At 34.4% G+C, this 25,854-nt stretch overlaps 1 protein-coding gene across 1 annotated transcript; it reads left to right on the top strand.

Annotated features, from left to right (window-relative positions):
- The first annotated feature begins 2,562 nt into the window (after positions 1-2,562).
- LOC131952499 (galectin-7-like) lies at positions 2,563-4,256 on the top strand. The gene is made up of 2 exons (XM_059315185.1): positions 2,563-2,721; positions 3,918-4,256. Exons 1-2 carry the CDS (start codon positions 2,563-2,565, stop codon positions 4,254-4,256), a joined length of 498 nt encoding a protein of 165 aa, XP_059171168.1.
- The last annotated feature ends 21,598 nt before the right edge of the window (positions 4,257-25,854 follow it).

Below are 25,854 nucleotides of genomic sequence, written 5' to 3'. Positions count from 1 at the left end.
GGATGAGCCACGCATTTCACGTAGGCCCAAAGATAGGAGAACTAAGTATGTCGCGTGGGTATTTTTCTATCAGAACATTTTATCTTCCGATTATTTGTTGTTATTTTTTTTTATTTTAAATTATATAAAGTTAAAATAATAATGCAGAGTTCTCAAAACATATTTTCTCTCGGTGATACTATATTTGCTATGACCAATAAAATCTAACAAAATTACTGGCGATTTGTGTTATTTTTTTACCACAAGATATCACCGTTAAATTTTATTTAAAAGTCAAAAGTTCACATTGGTTGACTTTGCAGCTAAGAATATTGCACAGTAAACTAAGCAGTCAAAAGAAACCGAGTTTGCACACCTTATTTTAGTCTAGTTCTTATGCTATTTTATTTTCTATAGCAATGTTAAGAAGGATATTGGAATTCCCAAAAGAAAATAAATTTACTAGTGCCTCTAACATTACGCACCTAATGCAAAGAACGAAAGGGTTTCAATACCAAATAAAAACAATTAATTATTAGTCATTACTAAATCATTTTGAGAGATCTTTGAAACATATTTTCCTCCTTTATTTCGAAGAACGGGGAAATGTAAAGTTTAAATTGACGGGGCAATCACGTCCCTTTAATAGGTAAAATTAAGCGATAAAACGGCTCTTTTTTTAATCGTTTAATAAGAATTTTCTGAAAAACCTGATATTTTTCTATGTGACATAGACAAAAGAGCTTTCCCCTTACCAAATGTCTTTTGTGTCGCATCTGCAAATGGGCGCCCAAATTCAAACACTTTGAAAATGTATAGTTTATACAAGGTCACGGGCAGTCGAGGTCAGTTTTCGGTCACTTTAAAATGCAATTATTGAGATGGCAAAAATGTTCCCGTTAGATTAAATTTTAAAAGCCCCATTTGTTAAGAGCATAATACCTGCAAGTTATCGACCTAATTCACGGTGTGAAAAACAAACAGCCGGACAAACCCCACTTTCTTTTAGACATATACAGAAATATTATAATGATAGCATAGTGACCCTAAATACCTCATTCCCATTAGCCCTCATTAGATACAGACAAACTACTAACAGGTAAAAAATAAACTCTACAAGTAAGGCAAAATATTCATAACAAGCAATTATATCAGGCACTTTTCTTCAAGGAGGCGGATCTTCTTCTTCTTCTTCTTCGTTCTTAATATTTAGTGTTGGGAGGGATCGAGGCTTATCTGCCAGAGGATTTGAACTCGAGACTTTTTTTTTCGAAGTTATCAACCATGAGCTTTGCCGACTCGACCATGCTACCATCACAATTAAGGATTACGTGTCAACTGGGCATGCGCCATTGAGACCATTGACTCCGATTTCAGCCTGCTTTTCTTTTTGGATTTGCTTCCATAGCATTTGTCCAACCAAGAACAAACTAATTGATTTTGGAGTTTTCTCTCCTAGAAGAGTTGCTGTCCCGAGCTAACGAGCCTCATCTGCCCGAGGGTTTGAACTCGAGACTTTTCCGTTTAGCAACCATGAGCTTTACCGACTCGCCCACGCCGACCCCTAAGGAGGCGGATGTGGGGAGGGCACTTGTCAAAGTAAATAATTTCTATATACATTTTTATTTCTATTTCGTTCGGATAAGTGGGGGGGGGGGTGAGAACAATGGAATCTCTTTTGATGGAGGGGGGGGGGGGGACGACATTGGTCTAATTTAATTTTTATATAATGTGTTTTGTCTCTTTCTATTTCGTTGGATGGTTGGGTGCGGGGTATTATCTTCGGGGAGAAGGTGGGGAACTTTTGTGCTAGAACTTTTTTTTCTATATATTCTTTTTCTATTTCAATCAAGGGGCTGTAGACTATTCTAGGGGGTCGGAGGGCTGCTTGAAATAAACTGGTGACGTCCACGTTCACAATTTACAACACAAAGGTCGCTAAATTGATTTTCTGAAACTGTGATTTACACTAGCTGTTAAATATTTTATTGTTGGTCCAGTCTTATTAGAATCTGATGTACTTGTTTGTTTTACGTTCTACCTGTCAAAACAGTGTCAAGCAAAATATTAGAATCTTTATTTCAGTTCAACAGGCGTCATTTGAAATAAAGAACTACATGAAATATACATTGAAGTGAACAGTATAAGTGATGGTATTTCGTTTTAAAATCAGAACTCGAAAGGCCGTTGAAGTGTATGCATCAGCTGGTTCTAAAACTTTAAAAAAATAATTGAAAAATATTATTTTACTTGTTCATTACGATTAACAGACCGTGATTTATTTTTAAACCTAGATAAAATTCTACCTAAAGTTTTGTTTAATAAAATCAGTTGCAGCCACTTATCATGTGTCTTCTGTACTGGATATTTTTGTTGTGCAATCTAATCTATTTTTGCCTCGGACAAACCTGCTCAAATACAAGAGTGAAATCATCCCAGTTTCAAGTAAATAAGTACATTACCTGCAACATTAGCACGGCAATTTCTATCGCAAAAAGATCACGAATTGATTGCACCAGAGCTTGTCTACAAACAGCAAAATGCGTGTCTTTAAAATACAATAAAACTTCTAAACTGTGCAGCATGTGTACTGACACAAACGTGAAAAGTCAAGTTCCTGGCACAGGAGGAGATGAAACGTTCTTCGGAATACGTCAGAACCTTGAATTTGGCGGCTTAACTCTTACAACCAACATAACAAAACAGTTTGATATCCCCTGTGGACTTACAATTGGAAATATGGTAAATATAGCGCGGAAAATGTATACTTTTAAAGATGTCCGAATATGTAAAAAAAAATTTAAAAATGTGACGTCCTTGTTTTTTTTTAACCACAATAACAAACACGTTAAAAAACAAGAACGTCAAATTTAGTTAATTTTTTTTTTAACAAATCAAAACTTTTAATGTACACAGTAAGTGCAAAACATTCTCAAGCGTAATACATTCTTTTAACCTTTGAATTTTTTATATATTTATAACATTGTTTTAATCATTTTAATCAGTATGAATTAGGATTTACAATAAAACAATTTGTGTAGGTCTATTCTGATATTTTCTTTTCTGAGTATTTAAAATCTGGACTCAATCTGTATTAGTGCAAATATTTTGCTCCTTTATTTTTGTGTGTGTATTTTCAAAGAACGGGGGAAATTTAAGGTTTAAATTTACGGTGTAATCACGTCCTTTTAATAGGTAAAATTTAGCGGTAAAACGGCCCTTATTTAAATCCATTAATAAGAATTTTCTGAAAAATCTGATATTTTTCTGTGTCATAGAAAAAAGAGCTTTCTCCTTAACAAATGTCGTTTGTGTCGCATCTGCAAATGGTCGACCAAATTCAAACACTTTGAAAATGTATAGTTTATATAAGGCCACGGTCAGTCGAGGTGAGTTTTTCGGTCACTTTAGAATTCAATTATTGAGATGGCAAAAATTTTCCCGTTAGTGCTACTGTTAAAGCTAACAAAATGTTTTGGCTTCACCATCACTATTTGCGCCTTTACAGAGCTATGCAGAATGTCTAATCTAAGAAATAATTATTGTCATAACTAGAAATATTTACAAAAAAAATAATTTATTCGTAATCTGACTTGAAAGCAAGACGTGTAATTTGGTCTAACGAATAATATGAATTTAAACCTAAATATGGCACTGCTTGGTCTGACTATGAGATTTTTGTACTATAGCCACATAATTAAATTCATAAAATTGGTTTAATATTTCAGCATAAAACACACTTATACTATGTTTCGATTTATGCAACAAAATCACAACTTTCGAATTCCCCCGGATTATGACCCGCGTCACAACAAAATATTAGCTTAAATAAAACAGTGTGTAAATAATCTTTAAGATTTTAATAATTAAGGAACCATGAAAACAGGCATTGTGTTAGCCATAGTTTAAAAATAGTGTTTTAATTCTTGTCCCAACAGATTGCTCTCCGGGGAGTGTTCACCGCCTACACGGGATTTATCTTAAACGTTCAAGTAGACCCGAACAATTATCTCCTCCACTTCCGACCCCAGAATGGTTTCATCACACTCAACTACAAGAGGAATGCCGGTTGGGGGACAGCATCCACGGCCAACATCACCAGCTACCCGTTTCAAGTGGGACAACAGTTTCTTCTCAACATACTTACCCGAGGTGATGGCTTGGCAATGTTTGTTGATGGGAAGTTGGTGGCCACCTACCCATACATCTTCCCTGCAACATCAGTTAGATATCTTTTGCTGCAAGCGACTGTTCAGCTCTTGCAGTTAAGTATTTAGCTTTTTAGAAAAAACTTAGATGATCGTAAATGGAACCAAAAACAGTTATTTTCCCAGTATCTGTTATTTGAAATTTGAATTTATATGGAATTTAAATACAGATGCAGAGATCTTGAACACGTAATTTCTCTTACTGATGCTGTGTTTGTTTTGAGTAGGCCTATTGCATTATTCTTTAAATTCGATTCTGGTTTTCCCTTGATAAACAAATATAAAATAGCTGTACTCTGAATCTAGGTAATACCCATTATATTATAGTTTCGCTTTTTGTGCTAAGTTAATTAATGGCATTTTTTTCAGAATTTCCTACAAATAATTTAAAATTGTAATCATTGCTTGTGTTATTTTGCTTGGATCTCAAAATTTATCCTTTTCGTACAATATTTTAGAAGAAATATAACATTCTTTTTTAACATATTATAGTTGTGCTTATAAATATTTGTGTTTTTAGTCGCAATACATATTACGTTGTGTTTAAAGTAAGATATAAATTTTAAAATATAAATATTTTATAGAATGAGTTGAAACTCATTACGACAAGACTTGAAAATGTGAAAAAGTATTAGATTTTCTTGTCGCTCCTAGTTTTTATATACTCTTAAATGTAGTCAAATGTATTCACAATATCGTGATTTCCAACGTTTTTTCGACATTGTAAAATTTTTAGGTTTTCGATGTGGTTTTGTAATAATTTTTTTGCCGTGTTTTTATTGAAAACTTTATGTTATAGTATTGATAGTATTTTCTGACTAACAGCTGTATTGGACAGTACACAGATATCCAGTGGTTTTCAAAATTTGTAATTTTAAAATATAAGCTATGCCTAATTAACATTTACTATTTCTGTGATCGTTTTCATTTAAAATAATATGTGTTTGCTAGCAAAGCAGAAATTCGAAGTTTTTTTTTTTAAATAACACTTCAATAGATGTGATATTACTACGAATTTTAATAACTAGATGCACTTACATAAGCCCTCAAGTTTCAATATTTTTTTTTCTTTCCAAAACATCATTTCATACTTACTTTGATCGATGTTGTAATGTGAAGATTCGACAAGCTTTACATTTTTTTTTAAAACTGCTTATTATGTGAGAGTGGCACAGAAGAAATAAAACACTATGCAACACATACCTCGTATTTTACGTGTGTACTTTTCTTTAACCTTTTGAGTTATATATATATATATATAAATATATATATATATATATATATATATATATATATATATATATATAATATATATATAATGCAGGAGTATTATGAAAGATTGTGGGACAGCTCTTGACGGCTAACTCGAAACACTCGAATTCGAATCCGGGTTCACATTTAGTAGAACGTCCATAAGTCCATTTCTCTTTGGTGAATACTTTACTCACCTTATGGAAAGCAGAGACAACTGGGCCTAGTGCTAACTACACTATCCCGTCATATGCCTAGGTCACTGACACATGTGAACTCTACTAGCCCAATGTGCCGCCAGATTCGAAAAGAGAACTTTATTTTTTATTATAAAAGATTACAGTTTACATCAAACTGTATTATTCAATATAAAATAAAATATTTCACTTTCGACAAACGGAGCGGGGGCTATATGATTCTGAATATTGTTTAGATAAATGAACTTGGTTTTTTAATTCTTTTATGATTTTTTCTCTATTCTATAACATTTTATATTTTATACTTCTAAAAAACATGTAATTTTTTACTCTTCTGTTCACATTACCCATTGGTATACATTTTTATTCTTCTGGTGAACAAGACAATAGAAAATGGGTAAATGTAAACGAATGCTGTTTTATTAATAAATCATTATGGTGAGAGGCAACAGGAACTATCGACTTCATTCAACTGACTTGCTTTATTATTATTGGATGTCAATCTTCATTATGTTGACTGCCACTGTCAAGATGATGGAGTGATGAAAAAATAACACAGAAACTGATTTTATCTCAATGATTATTCAGAGAGACTCAAGAGACAACATGGTTCTTTATTTAATGTCCATATTCCTGAGTTGACAGCGTGTGATAATGCTATACACAAGATCACAATAGGCTTGAAAAGCTGGTTCTAAATGTTTGTTGCCCGAAAGCATATTTTTCAACCAAAATGTAATCTTTTGTAATATTTGCGAAATGAGTATAACATGTATTTCGATTGTAATAAGGCTAGAAATATTCAAACAAATAATTATCAGTAATATAATAATAATTTAGCAAACACATTTAGTAGAGTCAGGGTGTTGTTGTGATGCTATATTATATGAGATAAATACAATACTAGGCTATAAACCAGTGACCATTATTATGTATTTTATCATGGAATACAACTGTTTTCATTTTCATTGTTTTACTCTCCTTGGCCATTCCGGAGAGGTTGAGGGCGGTTTTCTTTTAATATTAGCATTGATAAAATAATTAACGGCTGATCAATAAAAAAATATTAAAATGAGTGTAATCGATGGTTCCCAAACAGCCTTAACTCTTGAAAATGTAACTATAATTTTATCGCTTGCCATATTTTTTTTAAAGATTTTAAACCAAATTAGTATGTTCACATTAACTTTTCAAGCCTATAGCATTCCCAGCAGAGGCGTAGCGACCCTTCCCGGCGCCCGGGGACAAACTTTCGATTTGCACCCCTCCTCAAGATTTGTTGATTTGCACCCCCCCCCCTCAAGATTTCGATTTCAATCCCCCCCCCTCTCAACCTTTCAATTTATTTTTCCAACCCATTTTGGCGCCACCTAAGGTCGGCGCCTGGGGACATTTGTCCCCCTCTCTGATTCCCAGCGAGACATTACTGCACTTCGCTTCTACAAACAGTGGGAGTTATGCAAATTGTTAAGTATTAAAACTGTTTACCGGTAATTTTTATTCTACACACATCGAGTTTCAACCTTTCAGCTCCTGCATCTTATGTTCAGACAAGCTTAGAGTTTAATCTAACAAATCAGTTAGTGTATATAATATGTTAATTACTATAGAGGTCTTTAGAAACAGTTTTCAACAACTTTATAACTAAAAAACGGCCGCCTAGTTTGCACTAGCATATTACCATAGAGACTGCTTTAACGACCAAGCTGAATGTTACATTATAAAGGTGTTAATATATAGCTTTGATAACCGCTAAGAGGTTTTTATAAGGGAAACAAGTGAGACCACACGGAACGTCTCAAGAGATTGGTTGCATGCATCTGCCCTCTTTAAATTGAACGTATGCACCATAGTGGCGAGAGGGTCTAAAATTACAAATTTTTGTGAACGCCATAAAAAGATGACCCCTAAACAGTAACAAACTGTACACAAAGAGACACACTTAAACACGAAATCAACAATAACGTATATGATCATATATTCGATAACACTAAACTGGGAATATGATTGGACAAACACACTTCCCTTATCGCTCACACATACAAATAAACGCATACACACAGATACGCATTCATACTAACTCAAAAAAGCACTAAAAAAACCCATCAGGCATGCTATAACGCACAAAGACAGTATCATATGTAATCATGCATGCACGCATGTCTTGCAGGAGCACAAACACAGTACATTGCAGCAACTCAAGTACGTATAGTCGCACTCATTTACACACAAAAGATAATTGTACAGTCAAATCAATAGGCCTAAAACTAGTTAGCGATTTTTATATATTCTGTTTTAACTACACCATATATGTATATATAATAAATAAATACAAATATGAATATATATATATATATATATATATATATATATATATATATATATATATATATATATATATATATATATATATATATATATATATATATATATATATATATATATATACAGAAGTTTAAAAACTATGTGCATGAATACATATTATTAAGAACAGTAAACACATTCTTTGTGATAGTTCAACCCAAGTAGCAGCGTAGATATTTTTATTGTTATTAACTTTAGCAACTGAATAATTAAATGCAACAGATGAATAATTACGAGCAACAAACGGCCATATCTAGCGAGAAATAAAAGTAAGTTTTTTTCAAAGAAAAACATTGAGATAGGCATCTCTATAACAATAAATGTCAAGATACAGATACAAATGTTTTGTTATTTATTGTTATTTATTGATTTTTTTTTCCATTTTTATAATTATTAGTTGCACATATTTTAACGTACGGCAACGTTTCAACGTCGTGTTGGAGCTTTTAAATGTAACATATCTAATGCTCACATGCTTTGGCATCCAGAAAATATTGCAATACAGTTTTTTCTGACACATTTGGAAAATATATAACAAGTACTACTTGTGTATCGTTGTCAAATAACGGTGAATTAAATATCAATCGCTTAACGTTTTGTTCATCTATATATTTATGACTTGAACATCATGATTTTTCTGTATTGGCAATTTTTGTTGTGCCTCCTACATTTGTATTGCCACGGACAGTACTGCACCAATCAACCAGGCACAACTTTCACATATCTACCTGTCGAGTACACTGGCTGCAACGAAAGCAAGATTGTTCCTGTTGTAACAAAATCTCAACTTGATTGCTCCAGAACGTGTCTACATACAGCAAATTGTGTGGCCTTCAGCTACAATAAAACTTCTGGCCTGTGCAGTGTTTGTAGTGATTACAGCGTGAAAAGTCTAGTTGTTGACACGGGACCAAGTGAACTATTCTACGGGCTACGGCAGAACATTCAGTACGTTGAGCTGTCCTCTTCAACGGCAATAGAAAAAAAACTGGATCTAAAATGTGGATTGACAGTTGGCAACCTGGTAAATAAACAGTTACATTTAATAAATCATTACTATAATTATGTAATAAATAATTAAAGGCCTACATGATACAGATAAGAATTAAATATAACAAGTAGGAAGGCAGGGAATTGTGTCTAAACAGATAACCTAGTTCGAAAAATATACTGAAAAATTGCCACTGTTTTATTGATTGTGTAAATTGAATTGAAATTCGTATCATATACGTATAAATGTTTTTACTCTTACAAATGTAGGCCTACACATCGCCTTTTAATAACATACAATAATAATTTTAAAATGCAAAGATGGAAGGATTAATCAATTGGAAATTTGGAATTTGTTTTTAATTTATTATGTGAATTTAGATTTTTTATTGATGTTTAAACAGTTTCTATTATAAAAACGATAATATAAATATGCATCTATTTATGACACTTTAGCATTTTTATAGTTGTTATATATTAAAAAAGACATTATTACTCGGTAGCAGTTTCATAGAGATTTACGACTCGAGCAACCTCCAGGCATAGGTTGTACAAAATCTTTAAAACTCATGTCGACAAATTTGGGGAAAGAGGAATGCTGAACTGAATGCCGTATTTGACAAGCAATGACGATATCATGGCAATTCTCAAATCTATCAGCAGCCACAATTGAACAACTGCATTTTTAGAAAACAGAACAATCCAATTCTGTACGATTGACATTAAAAACGAAACCAAAGCAATATTCGGGAAGACACACAAAATATGACATCCTAATCAAACAATAATCACCACACGTATACAAATTAATTTTAGTTAGGCTAGGGAACATGAAACTATATACATTAAATATCCTTTCGAACAATATACAATAAATATACAACACCACACACAAGCCATTAATAAAAACTGTACTGCTAAAGCGAACAGGGATGTATTCAAATTGATGCTGTAAATTACACGTATAAGGCAAAAAATAAAAGAAAGAAGAGATATATTTTTTTTTAAATTGAGAACAATAGCACGTTTCTTTAATCTTTCTACGGTATTTAACATCCATCAAACAACATTCTCCGATATTATACTAAATATGAAGTAATTAGTATGCCGAAATATATTTTGCTCTATTTCTACTATTTCTACAGATTGAGATCCGCGGTGTGTACTCCAATGTCCAAGGCTTTTTCTTTGAAGTGCGGCAAAGCGCGCTCACGGCACTGTTTCACTTTAGACCTCGCGAAACTTACGTAGCGCTTAGCCATCAGATTGACGGCTATTGGGGAAATGGTTTTGCTTCCTGGTTCGTTCCGTTTAATGTTGGACACAGATTTGTGGTCCACATTCTTGCTAGAGTCGACAGCTACGCCATTTTTGTTGATGGGAAACTCCTGTACAGCTATCCGTATGTGCTCCCTACAACTGTGGCTAGATATCTTCAGCTTTCATGGTTTGTTCAGTTCGCTGAACTCAGTGTTTAGATGTTTGGTTTACATGTTGTGTTATTAAGGCTTTCTAAAGAAGTAATCCTAATCTATCAATATTCAAAAATACGGAACATCATTTTTCCAGTATCAATTTGTCAATAGTCTTTACATTGATTGTAGCCCTACCCCTAGCCCCAGCTCTGGCCCTAGCCCTAGCCCTAGCCCTAGCCCTAGCCCTAGCCCTAGCCCTAGCCCTAGCCCTAGCCCTAGCCCTAACCCTAGCCCTAGCCCTAGCCCTAGCCCTAGCCCTAGCCCTAGCCCTAGCCATAGCCATAGCCATAGCCATAGCCATAGCCATAGCCATAGCCATAGCCATAGCCATAGCCATAGCCATAGCCATAGCCATAGCCATAGCCATAGCCATAGCCATAGCCATAGCCATAGCCATAGCCATAGCCATAGCCATAGCCATAGCCATAGCCATAGCCATAGCCATAGCCATAGCCATAGCCATAGCCATAGCCATAGCCATAGCCATAGCCATAGCCATAGCCATCGCCATCGCCATCGCCATCGCCATCGCCATCGCCATCGCCATCGCCATAGCCATAGCCATAGCCATAGCCATAGCCATAGCCATAGCCATAGCCATAGCCATAGCCATAGCCATAGCCATAGCCATAGCCATAGCCATAGCCATAGCCATAGCAATAGCCATAGCCATCGCCGTCGCCGTCGCCGTCGCCGTCGCCGTCGCCGTCGCCGTAGCCGTAGCCGTAGCCGTAGCCGTAGCCGTAGCCGTAGCCGTAGCCGTAGCCGTAGCCGTAGCCGTAGCCGTAGCCGTAGCCGTAGCCGTAGCCGTAGCCGTAGCCGTAGCCATAGCCATAGCCATAGCCATAGCCATAGCCATAGCCATAGCCTTGCCCATGGCCCTGGTCCTGGCCCTAGCCTCAACTCTAGCTCCAATTTATAAAACTATTTATATTAATTTATGTTTTATGTATTTTCCCACGTTTTCTTTAACTTGCTTTCTCTGTTTGTCTTTCCAATCAAATCTTGCGATCGAAATTTCTGGCACTTCCCAGTTAGCTAGCGCGCTGAAATTTTCAGGGAAGCTTTCTTTTGGATGACCATTGAATATTCAATTGTTATTATTACTAAATTGATCAATGGAAACATTTTATTGAGCATTTTAGACCGCTATATAATCTATATATATAATTCTCCTCTGCTAGCCATTAGAAAAAAAACCAGCGACGCGTACCTCGCGCGCAGTGAAGCGAACGATCACATGTCGCCACAGGCTTAGGGGCAGAGAATTTAGCTTGAACCGAGTTTAAACTTACAGGAGGTAGGCCAGTTTGGGGGAGACGATATGGTCGAGTGGTTGGGCACACGATTGCTATCCCACTCGACACGGGTTCAAATCTATGTGTTCTAGTCAGTAACGTATTCAAACAACGAGTTTTTTACGAGTTGTCTTTTTACGAGTTGTCTTTTTACGAGTTGTCTTTTTACGAGTTGTCTTCGTTTACCCAAAAAAAGTGAAAAGATAAAATCGATAGCAAGATTTTAATGCAAACAAACAGACAAAGACTAAAAAGTAGAAAATAATAATCATTAAAAAAGTTTTAAAAAACCCACGTTTTCTGATTGAACTAAAAAGTAGAAAATAAATGCTATAGGCCCTACATCACAATAATGCAAGCGATCACTCTACTATAAGCGAGCAAAAACGTGGGGCGCCGTGATTTTCTTACAGTTTCTAATACTGTTGACTCTCTACAAGCTCCCTAATAAAAGTCAATAGTATTATCTAATCAATAGTAATATAACTTTTACTTCGGCGCCCCACGTTTTTGATCGCTTATAGTAGAGTGATCGCTTGCATTATTGTGATGTAGGGCCTATAGCATTTATTTTCTACTTTTTAGTTCAATCAGAAAACGTGGGTTTTTTAAAACTTTTTTAATGATTATTATTAAATACTATTTTTACATACTATAAGAGGTCGTCCATAAATGACGCCACACGTTGGGGGGGGGAGGTGGTCAGACTTTTGTGACTTTGTGTGACGAGGGGGAAATGGGGGTAGAGAAAGTGTGGCGTCAATTTGTGTTTATCCCACGAATTCATTAACATGCATTTTTTCTTTCAGTTTTTTGAAAAAAAAACTTACTAAATATAAAGACAGTTTGAGTATTTCTTGTCATTTTTCAACATCCTCTATGCTAACAATAAAACACACAATTTAATACTCTAGTCGAGAGCTGTTACAATTGAAATCTAAAACTTTTATATTGCTATGTGAGAGATGGAGTCCATTAAGTCCTTCATATAGGCTAAAATGAACTATAGAGGGAAATTAAAGGTCTGGGCATAGTACTAACAGTAAAATAATGTGCATACTATACTCAATATATTGTTATTTAAGACTCACATGAGAAATAACAAACGACACTGGTGAAACCGTACTGCACTACGCTTCTACAAACAGTGCCACTGACGCGAAGAATTAATTATGAAAGAGTTCTTAAGAAATAGTTTTTAACAACAATAAACATGGAAAACGGCCGCCTAATCAGCACAGGCATCGTACCACGGAGAATGACATAACGACAGTGCAAACTGTATGAAAGTGATCATAAAGCGCTTTTGTTACCGCGAATATCGCAGAAGTCGATATGGGAAGCAAGAGTGGCCATACGAAGCTGCACAGTTTTCTAAGGCGCCTACCCGGGGTGTATGGGGCATTTCCCCTGCTAGAGCACGTTCGTACCGCCCAACCCAGGCGAAATAGAAAAAGTATGGTGTCAGGTCATAAACCCCCTGGACACCCCCCCCCCCAACTTGAACGTCCTGGACATAAACCCCCCGCGACATGAGCGCTCTGGACAAAAAACCACTGGATAAAAACAGGGCGCCAAACTGTGTATTTCTCGAGAGTATTGTCATCAATTTGCCAATGTTTCATGGCACTTGGATGAATGCGGTTTAACAGCATCCGATGATTATTTTTATATACAGTATAAAGAGAAAAATCGCACCCTACTGGGGCGCCGCCCTTATGAAATTAAAAAAAAAAGGTTTCTTTAAAATAACGGTTTTTTTTCAATTTTGCAAGGGTGCGATTTTTTCTCTATATCGATATAATTTTTAAAAGGTCAGGTGTGGTCCGACAACGTTTATCACAGCCATGAAGCTTTGGGGAATTGATCAAAATGCTCTTGAGGTTGCAATTTTTTTACTTTCTCGTATACAGAGTACGGTGGTTGTGTTGTGGTTGTGATGTGGTTGTGGTTGTGTTGTGGTTGTGTTGTGGTTGTGTTTTTCTTTGTTTTGTTCTGTTCCCAAATTGGTACATTTAAAAAAGATTTACCGTGGTGGAGCACGGGTATGCAGCTAGTATATATATATATATATATATATATATATATATATATATATATATATATATATATATGTATGTATGTATGTATATATACACCTCTATATAATAATACAGATATAAAGAAAAAGAAATACATTAAAGACGATTTTGAGATATAAAACGTTTTATTATTTCTGTGCCACTATCACATAATCATCGGTGAGAACAAAGTATTAATTATTAATCTTCTCATTACAAAATCCATCTAAGTAAACAAGAAATTGTGTTGTAGATAGAAGAAAAACTTGAAAAGTTAGTGCTTTTTTAAAATATAAAACTTACTTTTTATTTACATTTAAAATTAGCAGAAAGCAGTGTAAGGGAACAACTAAGCGTTGGAAAACTTCTAAAAATTTAAAGTAATGTCACATCTATTGAAAGGTTACAGTAAAAAAAAACTTCGATCTTCTGCTTTACTAGCCAAATAAATATGTTTATATGACCTGGATCATAGATAGACGCATCACTGAAAAAAATTAAATTCAAATGACGCCTAAGTTTTATAATAAAAATAGGGGACGGAGTGGTCTAGCGATGGAGAGCTGGACTGCTAACTAACTCACTAAAAGCGGCTGAGCATAGTGGTGACGACACTATTTCTTCATATGCCGATGTCATAGAAACAAGTGAACTCTACTTCACGCTACCCTATAGACCGTCAGAGAACTTTACATACAATATAATAAAATACAATTATAAAAAAACAATTTCACAAGATATCTGCGTACTGTACAATACATAAGTTAAGCAGAAAATAAATAGTATTTATACAGAAGACACACGATAAGTACAAAGAAAATCTACTCTGTAAATCTGGTATGTTTTGGTGGCAAAGAAAAATCAGGAATGCATACAAGATATTGTAATTATATTTTTTACTAGATTTAAAAGTATAAAAAATGGGGGAGAGTAAAAACATCAAATCTTCTCATTACAAAATCGATCTAAGTAAACAAGAAATTTTGTTGTACATAGTAAAAAAAAAACTTGAAAAGTTAGTGCTTTTTTACTTTCTCGTATATACGAAGTATAGAGAAAGTCTTGTAATCGTGCAAAATAAAATCGAGATTTTTAGAAATCTCGACGTTTTACACCTCACTGATACGGAAAAACATAATTTTGCAATCTTGTCCGTATGTCTGTGTGTCTGTCTGTGTGTATGTGTTTATGTGTGTCGGTGTGTAAACACGATAACTTGAGTACCGTTACAACTAGGTTGATGAAATTTCAATAATAAGTATTTTATCAAAATCGTAGATCCTTATCAACTTTTGAGTGATTTCCGATAAACGGAAGTGATACTTTTCCTACTTTGAAATATTCAAATGCCTATAACTTGAGTACTATTTCAGATAGATAAACGAAATTTCAAATGTAAGTAAAAGATCTACTTCTCTACCTTCTGTTGAATTTTGAGTCATTTCCGTTGAACGGAAGTAGTAATTTACGCTACTTCCGATTTCTCAAAAAACTAATGTAAATTTTTAAAGTACTAATAATATTGCGCACTATTATGCACTGTTTTATTTAGCGTTCAGTTGGTGTGAAATTCTTTTGTCTACGAGATTTTATTCTATTTTTAAAACTTTAAGTATTTAAAATGGATTAAAAATCATGTCTAAACCCCGAGTTCCCATCCCCTGTTATTTTATATAAAATATTCGAGAAAGTTTAGGGGAGATCACTCCCGGTTTATTTTTATTTAAATTTAAAATTAGCAGAAAGCAATGTAAGGGAACAACTAAGCTTTGGAAAAGTTCTTAAAATTTAAAGTAATGTCACATCTATTGAAAGGTTACAGTAAAAAAAAAACTTCGACCTCCTGCTTTACTAGCTAAACAAATATGTTTATATGACCTGCTAACTAACTCACTAAAGCGGCTGAGCATAGTGCTGACGACACTATTTCTTCATATGCCGATGTCATAGAAACAAGTGAACTCTACTTCCCGCTACCCTATAGACCGTCAGAGAACTTTACATACAATATAATAAAATACAATTATAAAAAAAAACAATTTCACAAGATATCTGCGTACTGTACAATACATAAGTTAGGCAGAAAATAAATAGTATTTATACAGAAGACACACGATAAGTACAAAGAAAATCTACTCTGAAAATCTGGTATGTTTTGGTGGCAAAGAAAAATCAGGAATGCATACAAGATATTGTAATAATATATTTTTACTAGATTTAAAAGTATAAAAAAATGGGGGAGAGTAAAAACATCAAATCTTCTTCTTCGTTCTTAATTTTTAGTTTTGGAATGGATCCCCCTCCAACACAATTAAGGATACGTGTTAACTGGTTATGCGCCATTGAGGCAATTGACTCCGATTTCAGCCTACTTTTCTTTTTGGATTTGCTTCCATAGCCTTTGCCCAACCAAGAACAAACTACAAGGCAGCAGTTGTTTGATTTTGAAGTTGTCTCTCCTAGAAGAGTTGCTGTCCCCAGCTAACGAGCCTCATCTGCCCGAGGGTTCGAACTCGAGACTTTTCGGTTTAGCAACCATGAGCTTTACCGTGTAGACCACGCCGACCCAAAACATCAAATACTTTTCATGACACTTTCAAGTCAATGTGTAATTAGTGCAACTACTTTTAAACAAAAAATTATGTACATAAAAAATATTATTCAATGAACATAACATGTATTACGACTAAAAAAATTACTGATATGTAAAAGCACTACTACAATACGTTTTTAAAATAATTTTATGTTTCTTCCAAAATAGTAAAGAAAATGATAAATTCAGTTAACCATGCAATATAACAAAATCAATGTTTAACATTTTTATATATTTTAGCAAATACTGAAACAAATATTAGCAGTTAACTTTTATTTTCCTTGTTTCAGTACTTTAGCGCAAAAAAAAACGTAACTATACCATGTAACGGATATTTACCGAGGTTCATAGTGCAGTTATTTTGTACCTGGTTATATGGGTAATCAAAATAGAAGTAAAATGTAATGTAATTCTCCATAGCTTTTTTAAAATTTAATTTGCCGAAAAAAATATAGCATCAGAAAGGAAATTTATGATTTCCAGATCTCTGTATTAGCATTAAAATTTTATGTAATTTAAAATAACGGATAATGGGAAAATACTTGTTTTTGGCTATAACGATATTTTTATGACATACATCTTTCATCATTGACGCCATTATGATAAATAAAAGTTACTGAAAAAAGTAGCTAAACACTGAATTGCAATACCTGTATATCTCGTTGCAAAACAAGTTGTCGAACTGAAGTTGTAGGGAAGTAGTACGGGTAGGTGGCCACGAGCTTCCCATCAACAAACATCGCAAAGCCGTCACCTCGTGCGAGTATGTTGAAAAGAAACTGAGATCCCACTTTAAAGGGATAGCTGGTGAGGTTGGCGTTGAATCCACCCAGCCAACCGCCATTCTTCTTGTAAGACAAGCCGAATTGAGTGCCCTGGGGTCTGATTTGTACGAGATAGTTTTTCGGGTCGACTTGAATGTTAAGGAAAAATCCTCCGGTGGCCATATACACTCCTCGAATTGTAATCTGTTGTAAACATTTAAACAAAACATTGTTTAAACACCGCTGAAACAATGATTGGTTTTTAAAGATGCTTAATTATTAAAATCCTAAAGATTATATACACACTGATTGTTTTATTTAGTTTATGTATTATTGTGCGCGGGTGACAGTTTGGGTCATTTAAAAGTTGTCTACCCACCCTACCAGAAAGCCCGGATTTTAACAATGGAGAAAAAAATATAAGATTATTAATATCTTTTAATTCTAAATCTAATAAACCGGGAGTATTCTCCCCTAAACTTTCTCGAATATTCTTATATGACTTGGAATATAAACATGATTTTTAATTACTGAAACTTTTGAAAATAGAATAGAATCTCGTAGAAGAAAGAATTGCGCACCAAGCGAACGCCAAAATAAAATGTGCATAATAGTGCGCAATTTTATTAGTACTTTATAAATTTACATGCGTTTTTGGGGAAATCGGAAATAGCGTAAATTAGTACTTCCGGTCAACGGAAATTACTCAAAATTTGACAGAAGGTAGAGAATTATAGTACTCAAGTTTAATGCTTTTGAAAAATTCAAAGTAGAAAAAGTACCGCTTCCGGTTATCGGAAATCGCTAAAATGTTTATCAGGATCTACGATTTTGATAAAATACTTACATATGAAATTTGATCAACCTAGCTGTAACGGTAATCAAGTTATCGTGTATACACACACACACACACACACAGACAGACACACAGACATACGGACAAGATTGCAAAATTATGTTTTTTTACGTATGAGTGAGGTGTAAAACGTGGAGATTTGTAAAAATCTCGATTTTTTTGCACGATTACAAGACTTTCTCTATACTTCGTATATACGAGAAAGTAAAAATGTATGAGTGTAATGTATAAACTAAATCATATGCACGAAATAAAAAAAACAAATGTTATGAATATTTCATTAAATTATGTGATTAAAGTGTATAACATTTCCAGCTCTGAAGATATGTATGCGCAACGTAGATGAAGTCATATCGCTCAAACTCATCAGTTGGCTTGTTGTCATTACTTGAAGGCCGTCGATTTAATTTTTTGGTCACAGACATGGGCCTGAGATATCAGTTAGGTATTCGGCTGTATATACAGGTAAGTGCCTGACTGGTTATAAGCGTCATATTTATATTCAAACTGATATTGATCAATGGGCCGAAAGTAATAAATAATTATTTATTTTACACCCACTTGTAAGTTAGCAGGAACGACGAGGTCCAATGGTAGAGCTAACCCGTGTGACTTCTTAGAGCGCATCTAGCTCTGATGGGTACCTGACTCACGTTAGGGAAAGTAAAGGCGGCTGGACATGGTGTTGACCACAGTGTGCCTTTATATATCTAGGTTACTGAATCAGATAAACACTACTTCACCTGCCACTGGGGCCGTAAAGTTTGAAAGGTTCTTAACTTACAGTTAATCAATTCACATTGAAGAACTTATTAATTTTAAAAATCGCATGAAATGTCGACACTTTCCATCATTTTACACCTCAGTCCTTCATCGTATACGGAGAATAGGGATCTTATTTTAATCAAGCAAAATTAATAAATCCACATTTATCAGTCGGAAAAACTTGGCTTTGCAGTTATGTCCGTATGTCTGTGTGTGTCTCCGAACGCGATAACTTGAGTACCTTTAAAGCTAGGTTGATGAAATTTCATATATCAGTATTATATCCAATTTGTATTTCTGTATCAACTATTAGCGATTTCAAATTACCGAAAGTGGGACTTTTTCTACTTTAAGTTTTTCAAAAGCCTATATTCTTTAGCTTTAGGACTGTTTTAGATAGATACACGAAATTTCAATTATATGTAAAAAAAATCTACTTCCCAGCATTATGTCGAACTTTAATTAATTTCCATTGAACTGAAGTAGTAATTTATGCTATTTCCGATTTCTCAAAAAAAAACGCAAGTAAATTTATAAAGTATTAATAATATTACGCGCTATTATAACATATTGTTAGGCGTTCACTTGGGGCGCAATCCTTTTTCTACACTTTTTTAAAGTTTAAAAATTAAATTGGATTAAAAATCATGTCTATGTCCCTAGTTGCGATCCCTAATAGTGTTATTCATTAATATGAATATTCGAGAAAGTTTAGGGGAGATCACTCCCGGTTGTTTTTTTTTACATCTTTCTACCTATGACACTGAAATTAATATTTATCTAATTAGACGTTGTGCCTAGCTTTGTGTAGGCGTAAATAGTGATGACAAATCTCAAAAATAATCGTAACTTTAACAGAAGCACTACCATTGTTTTTATCCGCCCTCACCACCACCAGATTAATTTCAGATTTTAAAAACCCAGAAAAAAAATACGATAGTACAAAAATCATTAATTGTAAATCTTAATTCATTCTTGATGTAAAAAAATGTTATTAATGCATATAACATTCAAAAGTTAAAACAATTTATTTAACAATCCTATGCTTGAAAATGTTGTACACTTTACATTAAAACTTTTGAAAACAAAATTAAAACATTTTAATTTGCACTACATGATGAATAAACATTCTTGACATTAAAGTTTGAAAATAAAGGTGTGAAAATTAGTTATTAAATTTTCCTAACTGTATTTACCATATTTCCAATTGTAAGTCCACAGGGTGTGTCAAGCGTTTTGTTTTGTAAGGTTGTTAGGTTTAAGGCGCCACTTTCAATGTTCCGACGTATCCCGTAGAATGTTTCATTTTGTCCCGTTCCAGGAACTTGACTTGTTACGTTTTTATCACCACACATACTGCACAGCTTGGAAGTTTTGTTGTATTTAAAAGCCCCACATTTTGTTTGTAGACATGCTCTGGTACAATCTATTCGTGATCTTTTTACAATAGAAGTTGTTGCGGTAAGGTTGCAGCCAATGTACTTATTTACTTGAAACTGGGTCTCTGCTGTAGTTTTGCATGATTGTCCGAGGCAAAAATAGGTTAGATTGTACAACAAAAATAGCCAATACAGAAGACACATGATAAGTGGCAAATACGTCTTATTTTACTAAACAAAACTTTAGGTAAAATTATATCTGGCTTTGTTAAAATTCACCGTCAGTTAATTGTAATATGCACGTGAAATATTTTTTTTTCAGGAATCTGTTGAAAGTTTCAGAAACAGAGCGTACACTGCCACGGACTTTCGAGTTCTGATTTTAAAATGAAATACCGTCACTTATATATTTCATCTTAATGTATATTTTTTTATCTAGTTCTTTATCTCAAAGAACGCGTGTTGAAATTAAATAAGGATTCTAATATTTACTTAGCCACAGATTTGACAAGGAGATTGTAAAACAAACAATGACGTACGAGTCTGGTATGACTGGATCAACAATGAAATATTTAACTTCTAGTCTTTTTCTTCTTCGTTCTTAATTTTTAATGTTGGACCTTATCTGCCAGAGGGTTTGAACTCGAGACTTTTTTTTTTATTTATCAACCATGAGCTTTTTGGCGACTCGACCACGCCTCCATCACAATTAAGGATACGTGTCAACTGGTTATGTGCCATTGAGGCCATTGACTCCGATTTCAGCCTGCTTTTCTTTTTGGATTTGCTTCCATAGCCTTTGTCCAACCAAGAACCAACTACAAGGCAGCAGTTGTTTGATTTTAGAGTTGTCTCTCCTAGAATAGTAGCTGTCTCCAGCTAACGAACCTCATCTGGCCGGGGGTTCGAACTCGAGACTTTTCCGTTTAGCAATAACTTCTAGTGTAAACCACAGTCTCAGAAAATCAATGTATTGACATTTGTTTTGTTAGATTTGCAGGAGGATGTTACCAAATTGTTTCAGGCAAATCTTCTGACCCACGCCACCGAAGATAATCTACCACCCCTAGAACGAAATGGAAAAAAATGTTATATAAAAAATATATACTTTTACCTGTGCCCCCCCCCCCCCCCCAACGAAAAAGAAAAACGAAACTCATTAGAAAATATATACTTTGACAAGTTTCCGCCGCTCCTGGGGAAAAGCGCATGAAAGAAACACTGATTGTAGCTGCTTGTTTTGAATATTTTACCATGCTCAATGAGTATATTTGTTCCCTGTTAGAATTGTCCTGTATCTGTATCCCTTAGGTTTGCTTTGCTATCATTTTTAGGCTTACCTATAGCTATAAAAGCAAAGTTGTTTGTTGTATATATAAAGTACGCTGTGTGTGTACGATGTTCTGTTTCCATGCTTATCTTTTTTAATTGTATTCTTTATTTACATTAATGTTGCGTTTTGCGATTTTTCACTATCACGTTGTAAAAGTTTTATACTCTTATATGTTACTACTCCGATATTTTATTTTTATATATTGTACTTGTATCACATAAGGTTGATGTTCACTCCGACAGGGAAATTGAATAAAAAGCAAAATTCTGTTTTATAGTTTAACTCGGATTCTTCTTATATTTGTGTAATGCGGAGTGGCCGGTGATGTGAGGGTAATTTTTTATTTAAATCACGCACTTTTGCTGTTTTACGCGTAGGGGTGTGAAATGCAGTTCATTTTTCTTAAATTTTTTGTAAACACACATTTACATTTGGACATAACTTTAAATGGCTGGAGCAAAGCCTAGCAGAAAACGACTAGTATATAATAAATACGTACCAAAAAAATGTTACTCTCTAGCTGGCAACATCGATTTTTAACTCGTTATTCACACACACGGTTGAATTTTTAATAGCCGCAGGTCCAGACACACCAGACAGTTCTCGTGTGTTTAGTTTTCATTTTAGATGTCAAATCTGTCAGTAGGAAAATATTAGAACCTTCATGTAGATTTTTATCTCTTACGTTGAGCAAACAACTAATAAAATATACATGAATCAAGATAACAATTTTACTAAATGTTATGTTTGTTAAATTTCGATTTGTCATTTGGTCATCATGTGCTTTCAATACTTGTTATTTGTAATGTGCTATCTAACTTGTATTTGTTATGGACAATTTTGTACTCAGATATCAGGAACAGCAGTACAATTTTCCACTCTACAAGTCAAGTACACTGGCTGTAACAATAGCACGTCAACTTCTATCGTAACAAAATCTCGACTTGATTGCGCAAGGACCTGCCACAATGAAGGAAATTGTGTGGCCTTCAGCTACAATAAAACTTCTGGGCTGTGCAGTGTTTGTAGTGACTACAGCGTGAAAAGTCTAGTTGTTGACACGGGACCAAGTAAAACATTATACGGGCTACGTCAGAATATTCAGCATGGTCAATTAACTGTAACACCTAACATATCCGCCCAGCTTAACATATCCTGTGGACTCACAGTTGGCAATTTGGTAAATAGAATTTCTACAAGGTTTTCATTTTTTCCCTTCTGGTCTGTGCTAAAATCTCGTAACTGAATTCATTGATTGTAATACCTCGGGGATTTCTTTCAAAATCAATTAAGTATTAACTGTCAACATGTTACGAGCTGCGTGGCCTAATAGCCTCATATACTTTAGAAACCATTTAGAGGAGTACACTTTCAAAACCTGCTAAGTCACCTCTCACTGATTTTGAGCAAATCGACTTTAAAACTTTTTTTTCTTAACTAACCTTACAATTTTTTTTATCTTTTACTGTTGAGAAATTTATTTTATATAATACCTTTTTAACAAAAATTAGTATACAGCTTTAATTGCCACATAATTAAGAAGGCTATAAGAATAACTCATTTTTTCCAAAAGTGGACTTAGCAGTTTTTGAAAAAGTACTCCTCATTATGATAACGGGAGAACTAAGGGTTAAAGGATCTAGACATTCAGGGAGGGGGATATATTACTGTATACTCATCATTTTAATAATCGTTTGGGATAGAATTTATGCTCGTACATACTGTACTTCGATGTATGCAAAAACAAACGATTTTTTTAAATTTACTTTTTGGTGCCCGAGACCATCTATCCAGAGCTCAAAACATGAAGACTGTGAGTAAATAACTTGCACACGACTATCAAATCATGTCAAATGTATCCGAGTATGCAAAATATGTACCTTTGCTAACTGCATTTAATCAGTAGCGCCACAAAGCGGGGACGGGGGGATGACACCATTTTTTGGTGACCCCAATTTTTTTTATTTTTAAAACTTAATATGTACTGACAAAGCAATTTCCTTTTTTATTTTGATTAATAATCGAATCGTAGGGGGAGGGGGGAGGATGACACCAAACCGAAAATTACAAACTGTTTAAGAGCTTAGCGGTATATCCTGAGTTACGGCATCTAGAGATAGCCAACCTTCTTCTTCTTCGTTCTTAATTCTATTTTAAAGGATTTAATTTTCATCCAACGCTATTCAGTATTACAGGTCATCTTGTTAGGTCTTTGACTCCAATTGAAGCCTTTTCTATTTGAATTTGCTTTTATAGCATTTGTCCAACTAAAAACAAACAAGGGAGCAGTTGTTTTATTTTGGATATGTCTATCCTAGCCTTGTCGGCTCGAAGGTTTGAATTTGAGACTTTAACAACCGTGAGCTTTACAGCCGGGCGTTTATTTTTATATTTTATTTAAATGTTCTCTTCAACAGGTTGCTCTCCGAGGAGTGTTCAAATCCGCTTCCGGATTCATCCTCGACCTGCGTCAAAACTACGCCAACCAGCTGTTCCATTTCCGACCCCAGCAAGGTCAAATTACACTAAATCATATGATCAATGGCAAATGGGGCACGGGGATCACGGCCAACATTACCAGCTATCCGTTTAAAACAGGACAGAATTTTGTTGTCCACATTCTCGCAAGGAGTGACAGCTACGCCATCTTTGTTGATGGAAAGTACATGTGCAGTTACCCCTATGTTCTCCCTTTAAATAGCGCTCGTTACTTCCTTGTATCAGGTAGCGTACAACTCATTCAATTGGATGTTTAAGATTTTAGTATTTTCTTATCGCTCTGTATTTGCTTTAGCACATAAACATCAATGATGAATTATTTCTCTATTTTTTTTAGCCTAGAACAGTCATGATAAGCAATTTTAAAAGGAAAATAAGAAGCAAATTTACCCTTTAGGAAAAAGAAGCCGATGAAGTCCAGGTTCTTCTGTTTCTATGACCTCGGCAGTTAATATTAGATTGTACCAACACTTAGTCCAGCCATCTTCACGAATGTTAGATATCCATAGAGTTGGATGGACTCAGGAACGTCCTATTGAGGTATCCAAACCTGAATCATTTGATTTAGCAGCCGCGCGCTCTACCATCCCACCGCGCCTTCCCATACTAGTTTAAACATCATTTGGGTTAATTTTTCCAAAACAAATTATACACATATGTTGTAGAATGATTTCAGTTCATTTTGTGCTAATATAGCAATGATATATGAGAAGAAAAAAAACAACATTGATAAAAGTTATCCATTTTTCGAAAAAAAATTAATTAGTTTTACTTATTTGAATAGTACTCATGAATACAAATTTAGTTTATAAGCTTTAAAACTTTTAGAAACATAATTCTTTCACTGATGTAAATATAGTTTCGTTGTTATACCCTTTAAAAATATTTTTTAACCAGTGATATTTTTTAAATTCGTATCTTAAATGACTGCATTGGTGTACTGTGCTAGATTTTCTGAGCATTAACAAATCACCTAATGACTGTTTTGTTTCTGCCCAATTAACATGCAATATGCATTTTTAATTATCATCTCTGGTAATCATTTCTTAAAATTGTGATACTGTGGGGTTTTCCTCCAAATTAATTAAGTGTTAATTGTTAACATTGTATGAGCTGCATGGCCTGTTAGCAGTGTTTCTTCCAGACTTTATTCTCCGGGGAGGGGGGGCACTTGAAATTTTTTGGGGGGCGGTAAACTTTCTTCGGGGGGGGGGGGGGGGGCGGACACTGTTGAAAGTATATATATTCTATATAAATTATATAAATTTCATTTCGTTCGGGGGGGGGGGCGGTAGAAAATTTTCGGGGGGGCCCCGAAGAGATGCCTGGAAGAAACTCTGCCTGTTAGTAGCCCTAAATACTTAAGAAAATCATTGACAACCTGTACATGTTACTTTCTCATCTACAGTACATATTTGTGTTAGTTAGTGTTTTATTAAGTCTCAAGCTTTAGAGTTTTATTAAGCATACAGACTTATTACTATGTGTTGTTCATTACACGATTTGATGTAACATTATCTTTATAATATGCCTACTTTAACAGCACATCTTTGATATTCGGTCTACGAATTTACTATACTACAAAACTTTTAACTATGAACTGTTACTGCAATATGTACCTTTAATTATATCTAACCTATTTGCCAAGGATCCGTAGGTGACTTAAGTGTTAATTTACGCAAAAGCTAAACAATACAATCTATATCTTATGTTCCCTGCTTTGTCGTGGCCCCCCAAAAGTATTTTTTTCAAAATTTTGGTTGATCTTTTGTCGCTAATTTATTGTTCATTTATTTAAAAATTTTGTTTTTCAAAGCCGCGGTTAAGGCTGAGTTGTTTTTTT

The sequence above is a fragment of the Physella acuta genome, unplaced genomic scaffold, assembly GCF_028476545.2.
Source record: "Physella acuta isolate Inbredline_101_S28 unplaced genomic scaffold, ASM2847654v3 ptg000875l, whole genome shotgun sequence".
NCBI classification, from domain to species: Eukaryota; Metazoa; Mollusca; class Gastropoda; family Physidae; genus Physella; species Physella acuta.
Note: the sequence above shows the minus strand (reverse complement) of the source record. Positions and strands in the feature narration are given on the sequence as shown.